Below are 16947 nucleotides of genomic sequence, written 5' to 3'. Positions count from 1 at the left end.
TTGAAATAAAATATCTGACAGATTATATATAATTGCCTTAGTTGAATAGTTTACTACAAATTTTCTGCCAGAAGAGGCTCTGCAATTAAAATTATGAAAGTGAAATAAATAGAATTCATCTTACACATTTAAATCTACAATAAGATAATTTTTGCATGAAGTTTCCTTTTATTTTTCTGTCTAAATAGGGGAAAAAACAGCTGATATAATTGTCTATTATCTATACCATGGAAACAATATTCTAGCTAATTTTTTAATTATTGTGTAATTATAATGTTCTTTCACACAAACAAAGAAATGTGAGCTGCCTGAAGACAGGGACCATGACCTCATATTCCCATGTTTCCCCCACCCCCATCCGGAATCTTGGGGGCAAGTTAACTATACTCCTCATTTCATATGACCATCACTGGCCTATGAAAAGTGTCACTTTTGTTTTATTTATACATTTTCCCTCTTCATTTCCTGACCCTGAATTCCATTTCCCTTTCAACCAAACTGTTGAAAACCCAACTGTTGAAAACCAAACTATTGGGACCCACTATAATGTTTGATATATCCTTAAATATGCAATTATCTTTGTAAACTATGTCTGGTTTTGTGTGTTTTACATTCATATAAATGGAAGCTTGCCATAGATTTTATCTCCTTATTGTTTCATTTTATTTGCTACTGTTTAAACTTATTTCCTTGTTGCTGAATCTAGTTTGTTGCTCTTAAGTGCTACCTACCTTCGTATATTTACTTATCCACTCTCCTAAGGATGGACACATAGTTTCCTCTAATTTCCTCCTAACCTCAAGTAACTCTGAAATGAGTGCTTTCATGTAATCGCCTTATTTCTCTGTGACATTTCTCTTGCCTGTATATATCCCCCATGTGGGGCTATTGGCTCAATTCCTTTTCTTCATTTCCTGATTTATAACAGATTAGCATTTCCCTCTGCTTTCTGCCTTTTAAAGAACTGATTTGTGGGAGCTCTTTGCAGACAATACATTTTAACTTCTTGTCACTTTTAGACGTTGCAAATTCCTTCTTCCAAAATGTGATGTGTGTGTTTTGTCAACAATACTTTTCATGGAAAGACATTCTCAATTTTCATATAATCAGATTCGTCAACTTTTGCCTATAGTTTCTGCTAGTTCTAAAGAGTCTTCTTGGTAAATCCCTGGTGGTATTGGTATGGAAAATGGTGAGAATCTTCAGGGGACGGGGCCTCCCCTGTGCATGTTTTTATCTGCTCCTTCCTTCCATCAGACTCTGGAAAGTTTCTTTTACTCATAATTCCTTGCCCACTTCCCTCAGCCCTGGGAGGGCACTGCTATTATTTTATGTCTCAGGGTAGCAAGAGGGTTGACTGCCGTCCCCAAGGCATTGAAGGCAAAATAATCCCATCGGCCCGGGTCTTCCACACACCTGCCGCTTCCTCCCAACACAAACCCTAGGGGATGCTCAATAACTGCTTTCTTTTAAGTGTATTTATGGTTTTAAAGTCTCCAACATAAGGATAGATTTTTAAAAATAAATGTTTACTTTGGAGTATAATGTATGCATAAAAATGCAAAAATCATGCGATGCCCCTCTATAAATGTTTATGAAATTTTACTGCACCCGGATCAACATATAGAACATTGATTGGCACTCGGAAGCCTCCTAAATGTCCCTTTTTAAAGGACTAAATCTCAGGTAACCATCCTGACTTCTCTGACCATGGATTATCTGGCACGAGGGTGACGTGCCAGAGGTGGGTGGAAGAGGCTTCCAAAGGGATGCTCTCCAGAGCCATCCTGGAACAGGAGCCAGTGCTGCCAAGCCCCAACTCCCCAGAGACCAAGGAGGAGCCTGCCCCCACCCCCTGAGCTTGAACACATGCCCAGAAAAAGCATAGGAGCCCCAGGAGAGCTGTGGGACTGGCCTAGGCCACCAGCTTCCCTGTGGCACCCTCTTCTCCATCCTCCTCTCCCCCGTGGCACCTTCCTCTCCATCCTCCTCTCCCTCGTGGCACCTTCCTCTCCATCCTCCTCTTCCCCGTGGCACCCTCCTCCCATCCTCTTCCCCGTGGCACCTTCCTCTCCATCCTCCTCTTCCCTGTGGCACCCTCTTCTCCATCCTCCTCTTCCCCGTGGCATTCTCCTCTTCCCCGTGGCATCCTCCTCTCCATCCTCCTCTTCCCCGTGGCACCCTCTTCTCCATCCTCCTCTTCCCCGTGGCACCTTCCTCTCCATCCTCCTCTTCCCCGTGGCACCCTCTTCTCCATCCTCCTCTTCCCTGTGGCACCCTCTTCTCCATCCTCCTCTTCCCCGTGGCATTCTCCTCTCCCCCGTGGCACCCTCCTCTCCATCCTCACCACAGGGGAAGCAGGAGAGGACCATCTGCAGAGGATGAAGTCTCCGCAGACCATGAGGCAACAGCGCTGCCGAGGATGAGAGCCAGGGGCTGGGCCTCCCAACATGCATCTCCTGAGGTGGCACCCTCCCCTGAATGGACTGACGTGGTCCCAGACTGTAGAGTTCTTTGGGTTTGGCCTCAATTCTGGTCCTTGCCTCAGGTTCAAGGAGGGCATATGAAGCCCAGGCTGCTGCCAGCGCCACCCTCCCCAGAAGCCATCCAAAGGCAAATAAAGCTAGTTATTTGGTGGGAGGCCTGGTGAAGGGGCGTGGGAACTGCTGAAGCAGAGGATCAAGCAGAGGCTGGTGGATGGGGGTGAACCGCCCCCCAACCCAGCCATAGACCCCGGACAGAACCACGCATCAAAGCGACGAGCACCCAAAAGAAGAATCTGGGGGGACCCTCTTATATCCAGGGGGCCTCCTGCCTTCCCACCACAAAAAGAAAAAGTCCCTCAGACGGTGGAACTGCTCCTGCAGCTGGGGCTCGTCATCTTTGGCTCTTTCTCCCTGACCTCTGCCACCCGCTCCCAAAGCCTGACTCTCCCCTTGCGGGAGCGAGGGCTGGAGACGAAAGAACAGGGAGGCCCTGCGGTTTGGACCGTTTCTCACTCTGCGAGCACCCATCCTTCCTGGCCCAGGCCTGCTGCCCCCATCACGGCCCCCTGGGCTGTCCACACGGGAGACCCTGGGATCAGGAGCAAGGACCAGCCTCCTCGGAGAGTGCCTCCAGGCCTCCCTCTCCGGGTCTCACAGCAGGGCGTGTGCACCTTGTCCGACGGCTCCCGGCGAGGCCGGCTCTGGGTGAAGCCCAGTCCTGGTGGGGGAGGCTCCTTTCCCTGCACGGATGCCCTCGGCTGGACCTCCTGCGCCATGAGCCAGGGACCCGGGCGCGCAGCCCGGCCCCCTCGCCTCGCGCGCTGTGTCTTTGGGAGCTCCGGGCAGGCTCTTCTCCTCGCGGTCACACTGCTCTCTGGACCCCAAGACTGTCCTCTGGCCTTTCTCGGGTTGGCAGGTGGCCTGAGAGACCGAGTTACTGTTCAAGCTCTGCAAACTGATGGAGACGCAGCGGCTCCCGCCTGTGGCCGCTGGCGGGGCCGAGGCAAGAGCGGTGCAGTCCGCCCAGCGCTGCCGGAGGACCCACCGGGCCTCGTGCGAAGAAGGGACGCTCAGGGCGCCTGGGTGCGCACCAAGCAGGAGCGCAGCACGGCCATCCAGCCACTGGCTCCCCTGAATGTCCACGAGTCAACCTTCCTCCCCCGCGCGCCTGGCACCGCCCACGGGTCCCAGGTCCTCCCCGCGCTCCGTCGCCCCCGCGGCAGCTGGGTGGCGGCGCCTTTCAGGAAACGGGAAGGCAGGTGGGAGGAGGTGGCGCCTGCGGTGACGGTGGCCCCTGCTCTGGGAAGGCGCCTCTGGCCTGCGTGTCCGAGCTTGATGCCACCAGGATCTCTGAGCCCAGGGGCAGTGGCCTGGGTCAGTTCCCGCGGGCGCCAGGCTGCCATCGGCTACAACCTACCGCTTTGGGTAAAGGTCTGTGTTTCATCGGTTCCTGTTGGGATGGAGGGCAGAACCCCCGGGCCTGATTTTTCTCGGCCATCTCTGCTGAGTTCCTGGTTGACCCTCGCCCCGCACCCTGATGGTCGGAGGTCTGATGGGACAGGAGGAGGGGGCGGGGCTCATCCTCTGAGCTGCCACCACACGATACTCTTGAGAAGATAAAGCGCCAACCACCCTAGGACCTCAAGTCTGGGTGTAGGGTCCCTTGACGTGTCTGCAACGGCACCTCCCACCGTGCAGCGTGAGAACCTGAGAACAGCAGCCCGTCCCTCACATTCTACCACCGGCACCGATCCCTGCCTTCAGCCTTCTGTTGCGGGGGGGCCAGTTCTTCACCTCCCGGTTTACTACCTTTCTCCTGGCTGTCTCCGCCTGACAGCCGTGGCAGCTTCCAGAACGGACTGGTCCTCCTGAGGGGTAAGAACCCAGCTGGCACCTGCTGGAGGGGTTCCAGGCAAGTGTACCCGCAGGCAGCGTGCACATCCGAGGAGACGGGCATCGGGCCTGGAGCAGGTCCATGGCTGAGCTCTCCAGTGAGGCGACAAGGGCCCAGGGCGAGTGGCTGGGGGCTTGGCTGAATGAGTGGGGGAGGGGTGGGGGGGACGAAGCCTAAGGGAGGAGGGCACTCCTGGCACTCCTTCTGCCAGGAGTGAGGCCTGTGGCACAAGTGGGGAAGGTGGGAGGTGGTGAGGTTGGCAGAAAGAAAAAGGAGGGGACGCAGTAGGAAATTAGGTGGCACAGCGGAGACAATCATAGGTCTGTGAGATTCACCATCAGCATCAACACTCGTGTTGCTGTGTAATAGCCCTTGTGTGCACAGTCTGACACGTGCTTGTCTTTTCTGCCGTCAGTGGGCACTTGGTTGCTTCCAGTTGGTACCACATGCAGAGACTTGCCAGGAACACTCTGTTACACATGTGGGTGCACAGAGATGTGCTTTCAATGTGGTTTGTACATATTCTGCCGTACTGTTTTCTCAGGAGAGGTTGTACCTGTTTACACTCTTACTTGCAGTGGTCTTGAGCTCCCTTTTCTCCATGTCCTCCCCAACCACTGGGGCAGTCTGCCTCTTCCAGGTCAGTCATTCCTGTGGATGTGTGTTTCTATCTCACGGTGATTTAAATTTGTCTTTCCCTGATGACTGATAAAGCTGAGTCCTCTTTACTAGACCTCTGACCGTTTAATGTAAGGTTCTCACTCAAGTCTTTTATTTTTTCAGTTGGTTGTCTGTCTTTTTCTTAAAAAACGAAACAAGACAAAAGCCATTCATATGAAAATTTGTAACTGCGTATCTTAAGGAGAACCTCATCTATTCTAGAACTTTCCCATCCAATAATACAGTGGCCACTAATCACATGTGGCTTTTGAAATGAGGCTAGTCCATATTGGGGTGTGCCATGAGTGTAAATATACACTGGAGTTCAGACTTAGTAGGAAAAAAATAATATAAAGTACTTTTAATATATTGGGTTAAATAAAATCTGTTATTAAAATTAACTTCAACTGTTCCTTTTATTAATGTGTCTGCTAGAAATTTAAAAATACATATATGGCTGGTGTTTCTATTAGAACGTGCTGTTTGACAAAGTTAGGGAAGGCTTCTCTGAGGAACTGGCCTGCCCAGATTTATTCTGACTGTTGGGTGTTGTGGTTGCTAGCAGATTACTTCCTGATTGAAAAGAATTGTCAAAAAATACCCTAAAATGTTAAGTAATAAAAATAAGTCCTAGGTACAGTGTCTGCAAACACTTTGAATTTTAAAATGTATTGTCACTTGATCACAAATTGTATGGTTTTAAATATATTTTTCAGTGTTCAGCTTGATATTTTCTCATTTCAGAGAAACCCTGTGGTTTTCCAACTGTGGAAAATGGAAGGATTGCCCAATATTACTATACTTTTGAAAGTTATTACTTTCCAATGAGCATAAACCAAAATCTGTCATTTTCCTGCATGGCTGGTTATACAAGTGAAACTGGGAAACAAGAGGCCCGGACCACGTGTACGGCAGCAGGATGGTCCCCAGAACCACGGTGCTTCAGTAAGTCAGTGGCGGGGTCAACATCATGTGATAACATGGAAATAAATGAGCTTGTAAAACTAGCGTCCCCTAAAATATGGCAGGTGTCTAAACCTTTCGGTAGATAAGAACAAAATTACTGACCCACTGTCTTTTTTACAAAATGAAAGCATATACTGTAATTCTGTAAATCACATCTTTCATTAAAATGTTATCTTCTTTATCTGTTTTTAATATTACCCTGTGAAGAGAATACAGATAGTTATTGAAATTGTTATTATCACATTGCAAGGAAGAGAGACACCACTGAGTTATTTTAAAGAATGAGGGGGGAGGGGAGCTTCAAGATGGCGGAGGAGTAAGACGCGGAGATCACGTTCCTCCCCACAAATACATCAGAAATACATCTACATGTGGAACAACTCCTACAGAACACCTACAGGACGCCGGCAGAAGACCTCAGACCTCCCAAAAGGCAAGAAACTCCCCACGTACCTGGGTAGGGCAAAAGGAAAAAGAAAAAACAGAGACAAAGAATAGGGACGGGACCTGCACCAGTGGGAGGGAGCCGTGAAGGAGGAAAGGTTTCCACACACTAGGAAGCCCCTTCGCGGGCGGAGATGAGGGGTGGCGGAGGGGGGAAGCTTCAGAGCCACGGAGGAGAGCGCAGCCACAGGGGTGCGGAGGGCAAAGCGGAGAGATTCCCGCACAGAGGATCGGCGCCGCCCAGCACTCACCAGCCCGAGAGGCTTGTCTGCTCACCCGCCGGGGCGGGCGGGGCTGGGAGCTGAGGCTCGGGCTTCGGTCAGATCGCAGAGAGAGGACTGGGGTTGGCGGCGTGAACACAGCCTGAAGGGGTTAGTGCACCACAGCTAGCCGGGAGGGAGTCCGGGAAAAAGTCTGCAGCTGCCGAAGAGGCAAGAGACTTTTTCTTGCCTCTTTGTTTCCTGGTGCGCGAGGAGAGGGGATTCAGAGCGCCGCCTAAACGAGCTCCAGAGACGGGCGCGAGCCGTGGCGATCAGCGCGGAGCCCAGAGACGGGCATGAGACGCTAAGGCCGCTGCTGCCGCCACCAAGAAGCCTGTGTGCGAGCACAGGTCACTCTCCACACCGCCCCTCCCGGGAGCTGGTGCAGCCCGCCACTGCCAGGGTCCCGTGATCCAGGGACAGCTTCCCCGGGAGAACGCACGGCACGCCTCGGGCTGCTGCAACGTCATGACGCCTCTGACGCCACAGGCTCGCCCCGCCTCCTCCGTACCGCTCCCTCCCCCCGGCCTGAGTGAGCCAGAGCCCCCGAAGCAGCTGCTCCTTTAACCCCGTCCTGTCTGAGCGAAGAACAGACGCCCGCAGGCAACCGACACGCAGAGGAGGGGTCGAATCCAAAGCTGAACCCCGGGAGCTGTGCGAACAAAGAAGAGGAAGGGAAATCTCTCCCAGCAGCCTCAGGAGCAGCGGATTAAATCTCCACCATCAACTTGATGTACCTGCATCTGTGGAATACCTGAATAGACAACGAATCGTTCCAAATTGAGGAGGTGGACTTTGGGAGCAACGATATATATATTTTTTCCCCTTTTTTCTCTTTTTCTGAGTGTGTATGTTATGCTTCTGTGTGTGATGTTGTCTGTATAGTTTTGCTTTTACCATTTGTCCTAGGGTTCTGTCTGTCTGTTTTTTCGTTTTTGTTTTTTTTTTTTTTAGTATAATTTTTAGCGCTTGTTAACATTGGTGGATTTGTTTTTTGGTTTGGTTGCTCTCTTCTTTCTTTCTTTTTTTTAAAATTACTTTTAAGTAATTTTTTTTAATAATTAATTTTTATTCTAATAACATTTTATTTTATTTGATCTTCTTCTTTCTTTCTTTCTTTTTTTTCCTCCCTTTTATTCTGAGCTGTGTGGATGACAGGCTCTTGGTGCTCCAGCCAGGCATCAGGGCTGTGCCTCTGAAGTGGGAGAGCCAAGTTCAGGACATTAGACCAGAGACCTCCTGGCTTCACATAATATCAATCGGTGAGCGATCTCCCAGAGATCTCCATCTCAATGCTAAGACCCAGCTCCACTCAACGACCAGCAAGCTACAGTGTGGGACACCCTATGCCAAACAACTAGCAAGACAGGAACACAACCCCACCCATTAGCAGAGAGGCTGCCTAAAAGCATAAAAAGGTCACAGACACCCCAAAACACACCACCAGATGCGGACCTGCCCACCAGAAAGACAAGATCAAGCTTCACCCACCAGAACACTAGTCCCCTCCACCAGGAAGCCTACACAACCCACCAACCTTACCCACTAGGAACAGACACAAAAAACAACAGGAACTATGAACCTGCAGCCTGCGAAAAGGAGACCCCAAACACAGTAAGTTAAGCAAAATGAGAGGACAGAGAAACACACAGCAGATGAAGGAGCAAGGTAAAAACCCACCAGACCTAAAAAATTAAGAGGAAATAGGCTGTCTACCTGAAAGAGAATTCAGAATAATGATAGTAAAGATGAACAAAAATCTGGGAAATGGAATGGAGAAAATACAAGAAACATGTAACAAGGACCTCGAAGAACTAAAGAGCAAACAAACAATGATAAACAACACAGTAAATGAACTTAAAAATTCTCTAGAAGGAATCAATAGCAGAATAACTGAGGCAGAAGAACGGATAAGTGACCTGGAAGATAAAATAGGGGAAATAACTACTGCAGGGCAGAATAAAGAAAAAAGAATGAAAAGAACTGAGGACAGTCTCAGAGACCTCTGGGACAACATTAAATGCACCAATATTCAAATTATAGGGATCCCAGAAGAAGAGGAGAAAAGGAAAGGGACTGAGAAAATATTTGAGGAGATTATAGTTGAAAAATTCCCTAATATGGGAAAGGAAATAATTAAGTCCAGGAAGTACAGAGAGTCCCATACAGGATAAATCCAAGGAGAAACATGCCAAGTCACGTATTAATCAAACTGTCAACAATTAAATACAAAGAAAAAATATTCAAAGCAGTAAGGGAAAAACAACAAATAATATACAAGGGAAGCCCCATAAGCTTAACAGCTGAAAATTATATGACACTGATGAAAGAAATTAATGATGATACAAATAGATGGAGAGATATACCATGTTCTTGGATTGGAAGAATCAACATTGTGAAAATGACTCTACTACCCAAAGCAATCTACAGATTCAATGCAATCCCTATCAAACTACCACTGGCATTTTTCACAGAACTAGAACAAAAGATTTCACAATTTGTATGAAAACACAAAAGACCCCAAATAACCAAAGCAATCTTGAGAATGAAAAATGGAGCTGGAGGAATCAGGCTCCCTGACTTCAGACTATACTACAAAGCTACAGCAATCAAGGCAGTATGGTACTGGCACAAAAACAAAAATATACATCAATGGAACAGGATAGAAAGCCCAGAGATAAACTCACGCACATATGGTCACCTTATCTTTGATAAAGGAGGCAAGAATACACAGTGGAGAAAAGACAGCCTCTTCAATAAGTGGTGCTGGGAAAACTGGACAGCTACATGTAAAAGTATGAAATTAGAACACTCCCTAACAACATACACAAAAATAAACTCAAAATGGATTAAAGACCTAAATGTAAAGCCAGACACTATCAAACTCTTAGAGGAAAATATAGGCAGAACACTCTATGACATAAATCACAGCAAGATCCTTTTTGACCCAGCTCCTAGAGAAAGGGAAATAAAAACAAAAATAAACAAATGGGACCTAATGAAACTTAAAAGCTTTTGCACAGCAAAGGAAACCATAAACAAGACCAAAAGACAACCCTCAAAATGGGAGAAAATATTTGCAAATGAAGCACCTGACAAAGGATTAATCTCCAAAATTTACAAGCAGCTCATGCAGCTCAATAAGAGAAAAACAAACAACCCAATCCAAAAATCGACAGAAGACCTAAATAGACATTTCTCCAAAGAAGATATACAGATTGCCAACAGACACATGAAAGAATGCTCAACATCATTAATCATTAGAGAAATGCAAATCAAAACTACAATGAGATATCATCTCACACTGGTCAGAATGGCCATCATCAAAAAATCTAGAAACAATAAATGCTGGAGAGGGTGTGGAGAAAAGGGAACCCTCTTGCACTGTTGGTGGGAATGTAAATTGATACAGCCACTATGGAGAACAGTATGGAGGTTCCTTAAAAAACTAGAAATAGAATTACCATATGACCCAGCAATCCCACTACTTGGCATATACCCTGAGAAAACCATAATTCAAAAAGAGTCATGTACCAAAATGTTCATTGCAGCTCTATTTACAATAGCCAGGACATGGAAGCTACCTAAGTGTCCATCAACAGATGAATGGATAAAGAAGATGTGGCACATATATACAATGGAATATTACTCCGCCATAAAAAGAAACGAAATTGAGTTATTTGTAGTGAGGTGGATGGAGTTAGAGTCTGTCATACAGAGTGAAGTAAGTCAGAAAGAGAAAAACAAATACCGTATGCTAACACATATATATGGAATCTAAGAAAAAAAAAAAAAAAGGTCATGAAGAACCTAGGGGTAAGACGGGAATAAAGACACAGACCTACTAGAGAATGGACTTGAGGATATGGGGAGGGGGAAGGGTAAGCTGTGCCAAAGTGAGAGAGTGTCATGGACTACACTACCAAACATAAAATAGATAGCTAGTGGGAAGCAGCCGCATAACACAGGGAGATCAGTTCGGTGGTTTGTGACCACCTAGAGGGGTGGGATAGGGAGGGTGGGAGGGAGGGAGATGCAAGAGGGAAGAGATATGGGGATATATGTATAAGTATAACTGATTCACTTTGTCATAAAGCAGAAACTAACACACCATTGTAAAGCAATTATACTCCAATAAAGATGTTAAAAAAAAAAAAAAAGAATGAGGGGCTTTTACAGAGAGTTCTGCAGGAGACAGAAAAATGCTTGACACTGGCCTTAAGAAGTATATGTAGGGTTGTTACTCTAGTATTTTATCATTTGAAAGACTCTCCTTTGTATGACAACTTCTTCTCACATAATATCCATTGAAAAATGTGTTTTTTTGAATTTTGAGTTCAAATTTGTGAAAAGGAAATCTGATCGGCTCATCTCAGTATTTCATGTCAGGCTACCCTAGAGTCAAACCATCAGCTGTCTTCCATGGAGTCAGGTGACCTCTCTTGATTGACACATTCCCCAAGCTCTGTTTTGCAGAGTAAGGCGCTTTGGTTGAGTCAGTTTCATCTAGAAGAAGTGGGTATGGTGCTTACGGTGGTCGATATGTCCAGTGAATATATCTATTTGGGATAATTATCCACTCCATGACTTGAGGACGGAGCATCAATTTAAGCATTGCACTTTTCGTATTAACATGGACCATAGATTAACTGTAATAAATACATCTCACTCATAGCTAGAGCATAAAGGTACATTCAACATCTTAGATGAGATGATGTGAGAGCAGTGAAGTAGGACCCAGGAAAGGATGATGCAGGCTTAGCATTGCAGTGTCAGCATTGAGACACCCTCTGTGGCCAGACTGCCGCCTGTGAATCCTGCTGCACCACCGAAAAGTGGCTTAAACATTCTGAGCTGGGCTTTCTCACCTATAAAATGCAAATCATACAGCTTCGATGAGATAATCTTTATAAAGGGCTTGCCACACAGCAAGTACAACATATATTTAAACTAATATTAACCTTGGACAAGTCTCTTCACCTTTCTGGATTGGTTTGTTACAAGGGTCTGTTAATGAGGCTTAAAAAATGATTGAACTCCATACAATGCTAAGGTAAATGTACTATCTAACACATCATAGTTCCAAGTATTTAGTAAAAATTAGCTCTCTGAACTCCGAGGTTTTGAGTAGCATGTCTGCGACTCAGTCACAGTTTACATGGACTGACTATGGAGTCTTACTGTGCAGGTAGGCGATCAGAGGCTTAAAAAATAAATGAACACAGTTTTCACATTAAATTGTCTGCATGATTCTTTAAGGATCCATAGAGTAGGTATATGTGCTTTAGTTACATAATGTTAAAAATTAGCAAATGCAGTGGACTCAAAAATATTAGGAAGTAAACCCAAAAGAAATTCTTTCTATTTTCCATTAATGACAATTAGTTTGAGGAAGATCTCTGGATATATTTTCTAAAGTAGATGAGGTAGGGGTGGGAGGACTGTGAGAACCGAAGTTAGTACATCCAAGAATTTTAGTGTCAAATTGAATCAACTTTTAAACAAATTTGATGCAGAGCATGCAGGATAGTTCCAAAATTAAATTAAATCAAGGAATTATGGAGTGAACATTTTTCTCTCTCCTTAAAATTCCAAGAATAATATTAAACTTTTGCATTGTTAGTTTTACAACTCAGTAAAGAACAAGCTTAATTTCATCAATTTAGAACAGAAATATTTTGTCCCCACAGAAAAATGCCCTAAGCCTGACCTGAGGAACGGTTACATCTTTGACACAAAATTATTTTACAAAATTCAAGAGAACATGCGTTATCGTTGTGCCTCAGGGTACAAAACCACAACAGGGCAGGATGAAGCAGTGGTTCAATGCCTCCCTGATGGATGGTCTTCTCAACCAACCTGTAGGAAGGAACATGGTATGTGTTTAAGAATCATCTCCTAAATCTGAAGATAAGAGCTTGTGAGTTCAATGCTTTCTTATATTGGTAGGCATTCTTGTTTAAATATAATTGTTATTTTATTATGTCTCCCGATGCAGGAAGTTATTCTATTGTTTCTCTCTAATGCTGGGTGTTTCCTTAATCCAAGGATTTCCAACCTCTACCACACACCTACTCCAGCAGTTCCTATTTTTTACTAGTAAACAAAGAATTGGAGTGGAATAAAAGGAAAGACCCTTAATGAAACTTTCTGTCACAACATACATAAATTATTATATCCTTCATTACAGAAGAGTTTGAAATAATGCACATTATTTTATACCTCAGACCAATATCAGATAAACTTAAAAATAACCCAATCAGGGACTTCCCTGGTGGCGCAGTGGTTGCGAATCCACCTGCCAATGCAGGGGACGCGGGTTCGAGCCCTGGTCCGGGAAGATCCCACATACCGTGGAGCAACTAAGCCCGTGCGCCACAGCTACTGAGCCTGCGCTCTAGAGCCTGTGAGCCACAACTACTGAGCCCACATGCCACAGCTACTGAAGCCCACGCTCCTAGAGCCTGTGCTCTGCAGCAAGAGAAGTCACCACGGTGAGAAGCCCGCACACCACAACGAAGAGCAGCCCCCACTCGCCGCAACTAGAGGAAGCCCACATGCAGCAGCAAAGACCCAACACAGCCAAAAATAAATAAATAAATAATAAATAAATTTATTTTAAAAATAACCCACTTATTTGAATATATATATGTAGTTAGTGTGGTGTTATCTATTTAAATTATACAAATCCACAGATGGGACATCATCAAAAAATCGCTACTGCACAAGTTTTCTATTGAATTGTGGCCTTTGGCCAAATACACTAGAGCAGAATTTTAAAGACTGAAGACAGGTAGAGTTAGGATGCAGGGTGCATGAAGAAAGGGAATCCAGAGACAAAGGCAAACTTTGATTATTTTTCAATTTTGCCAAGAGCTGTCTCTGTCATATATTGTTAAGATTCATAGAAAATACTTTTTGAGATTTCCTTTTAATATTCTAGGTTTAGGGATGGAGTTCATAAAACAAATGACTTTAATTTCTTTTTTTTTTTTTTAGAGACATGTTTGGCCCCTGAATTACATCACGGAAATTATTCCACAGCACAGAAGATGTTCAAAGTGAAGGACAAAGTACGATATGAGTGTGCCTCTGGGTACCACACATCTTCCGGGAAGAGGACGGAGGAGGTGGAGTGTCACCCGTACGGATGGGCCCTCACCCCACGATGTGCCAGTAGGTTCTCACTTTGAAGACGACTGCTTTCACTTTGAAAACTCCCTCCCAGAAATGGGTACAAGTTGTTATGCGAATTATGTTCCTTTTTTCATATTTTTTTGCTTCTGGTTTTAACGATGTTGACAGTAGGCTTTCATCATTTCAAGCTCTCAAAGAGGGAAAAATCCTTTTAGCTCAGATACTTAAAATAAGCTTAACGATATTCAATAAATATATAAATTGACAAGCTTTTACTAGGAATAACAAAATTTGGCAAAGTTGCTGATTTCTAATTCAGATATGGTAGGTAAGTAGTGGGTGAATTTTGTTCTAGCAGGAAAAATAACACTTCTTTGTTTTTTATTTGTTCTTTCATTTTTAGAATTAATATGTTCTTCTTTAAGATCAATCGAAAATGGTTATTTTCATCCTGTAAAGCAAACCTATGAAGAAGGAGATGTAGTTCAGTTTTTCTGTCATAAAGATTATTATCTAAGTGGATCTGATTTAATTCAGTGCTATAACTTTGGTTGGTACCCAGAATCTCCTGTCTGTGAAGGTAATTTTTTAAATTTCATACTCACACAAATAAAATATCATGTTTGAATCAGCTTTAATTTCTATGAAAAAAAGTCTCTGGTGATATCTAAGTCTTCTCCCGAGTGCTATTTTTTAAAATAAATATTGTCTTTTAAATCAGTGCTATTTTCAACAGTCTTTAATACATTTAATCTGAAGAAATCTTAATTTTTACATTAGTTTGCAGAGTGGACATATCTTTTAAATATATTTTTAAAAATCTATTATAAATTGTAAATCTCTTATTATAATGAATAATTTTTCTTGTTGGGAATTAACTAGATCCAGTTGTCCCAAGGTGGCAGCTTTGTGAAGGTACTTTCTTATTACTTAGCCGCATATTCCCTGATGTGAAAATACAGTCTTCAAAACAGTGGGGTAAAGAGCAGAAAAAGCAGCAGAATGCTACCCAGAGTGAAAATCAAAACTGAGGTCATCTACTAAGAGCCACCGTCAAATGGGGCGTCTATGGTTCCATTTATATCACTGGCTGTGTTCAAGCAGGTGGTATGATTACCTGTTAAGAGACATCAATTCAATAGTCATATAATCACACCTGCAATGCTATATGAAGGAGGTCCTGGTCTAGCAGAGGAAACAGAGACAAGTCATTGATACAATGTGACAACTGGTATAATAAAGTCAGGTATAAGGTGTTTGAACAAACATTGAAGGTTCTGATCGATATGGTGTGGGACAGTGTTTACAGAGGTGATGGATAATGTCTGAACTGGGCCTTAAAAGATAAATAGGACTTTGAGGATTGGGAAGGATGGGGAGAGGTAAAGGGCTTGATAGCCTCTGTTGTCTCTGTAATGTAGGAAATAGTGTCATTATTAACAGGCAGGAGAAAGACAGGAAAGGAAACCTTGGAAGAGAGTAGTGAAGATTTGAAACAGTTGCTGGGAGGAATGAAAGATGGGTCACCAGGGTTATGCAGTGGGGTTTCCCAGAACTGCCATCATTCTCTAAATGCACTAAACAATGACTTTAATTTTTTTTATTAGAAATATTCTTTTTAAAACTTTCCAGTGGTGCCCAACAGCCTTGCTCTCACAGCAGAGAGGAAGATTGTTAGCAAATTACCTGTAGCGTATTATTTCAAAATGAAATGGCAGACCTACCGACTTATCACCTGTTCGCCCCACTCCCACCAAATTAAGTCAGATGCCAACATTCCTGCTATCGCTGTCTAGCAAACAGTCCTTAGATGTAGGATGGGAAGTATAGTTGTCTGAGTAATGCCTCCCTCCGTCCCAAAAGGAGATATTCATATTCAAGTCCCTGGAACCAGTGAATGTTACCTTATAGGGCAAAAGGGACTTTGCAGATGTGATGAAATTAAGGATCTGGAGAGAGGAATAATATCTGGGATTATCCATGTGGGCCCCAAATGTAATCATAAGCATCATAATTACATAAGAGGGAGGCAGAGGGAGATGTGACTACAGAAGATCAAGTATGAGATGTGACGGTGGAAGCAAAGGTTGGAGTGAAAAAGGAAGGGGTCATAAGCCAAGGAGTGCACGCAGCCCCCGGAAGCTTGCAGAGGCAGAGAAGCTGCTTGTCTCCTAAAGGCTCCAGAAGGAGCACAGCTCTCCTGATACCTTGATTTCAGCCCAGTGAAACCGATTCTGGACGTTGGCTTCTGGAAATGTAAGAGAATAAAGGTGTGCTATTTTAAGCCACTCCATTGTGGTAATTTGTCACGGCAGCCATGGGAAATTAATATAGTCAGTATTTTAGAATAGATAAGAGCAGGAGATTTTAATTCAGATAGACACGGGTTTAGGAACAGATCCACCACTTACTAATAATTTACTTACTTCATAAGCTTTAGTTTCTTTGTCTATAATATGGGAGATGTAATAGTCCCCGCTTAACAAAGTTATTTTAAGATGAAAGGAGATAATGAATGTAACGTGCTGGCTCTTTTAGTTTTCTATTGGCACGAACTTAACAGCCTGAAACCACACAGCTGTGTCTTTCACAGTTTCTGTGGGTCAGGATTCTGGGTGTAGCTGACCTGGCTCTGCGTCCGTGTCTAACAAAGCTGCGGTCAAGGTGTCAGGTGGGACTGCAGTGTCATCTGGGGCTGGACTCGGGAAGAAGCTGCTTTCAAGTTCACTGTGGTTTGTGGCAGCATTTGGAGCTTGGCAGGCTGCTGAGCGGAGGGTTTCAGTCTCCTCCTGGATGCCCTTGCAGGCAGCCCTGTGCCCCCTGCCCTGTGGCCCACCCCATTCGGAAACTCGTCAAGAAGCAGCTTGCTTCTCTTCCAAATCAGCTGGGAAAGAGCTCGGCAAGAACGGCCTTACCGTACTGTGTTGCATCAGTGTGTGTGCGCGATCACACGTCCATCGTTGTGGCTGTGTTTAAACAAGTCACACGCATCCCATCCTCTTGGCTACGTTCATTGCTTAGAAGCAAGTCCCAGTTCCTGTTCTTGGGGAGGGGCGTGACTCAAGGAAGTGAGCGTCAGGATGTGGGGATCCAGGGGGTG

The 16947-nt window shown here is 44.7% G+C and overlaps 1 protein-coding gene across 1 annotated transcript in view; it reads left to right on the top strand.

Moving 5' to 3' along the window:
- The window catches only part of F13B (coagulation factor XIII B chain), a 39891-nt gene that overhangs the window by 3889 nt on the left and 19055 nt on the right, over nt 1-16947 (top strand). Inside the window, exons 2-5 of the mRNA XM_082394604.1 lie at nt 5785-5985; nt 12401-12586; nt 13710-13886; nt 14251-14427. Coding sequence (XP_082250730.1) covers nt 5785-5985; nt 12401-12586; nt 13710-13886; nt 14251-14427 — 741 coding nt within the window. The remainder of the gene's footprint in view (nt 1-5784; nt 5986-12400; nt 12587-13709; nt 13887-14250; nt 14428-16947) is intronic.

The sequence above is a fragment of the Balaenoptera borealis genome, assembly GCF_965194805.1.
Source record: "Balaenoptera borealis genome assembly, chromosome: 1".
In the NCBI taxonomy this organism is placed as follows: domain Eukaryota; kingdom Metazoa; phylum Chordata; class Mammalia; order Artiodactyla; family Balaenopteridae; genus Balaenoptera; species Balaenoptera borealis.
The sequence above is the reverse complement of the archived record's forward strand: the minus strand, read 5'-3'. Positions and strand labels throughout refer to the sequence as shown.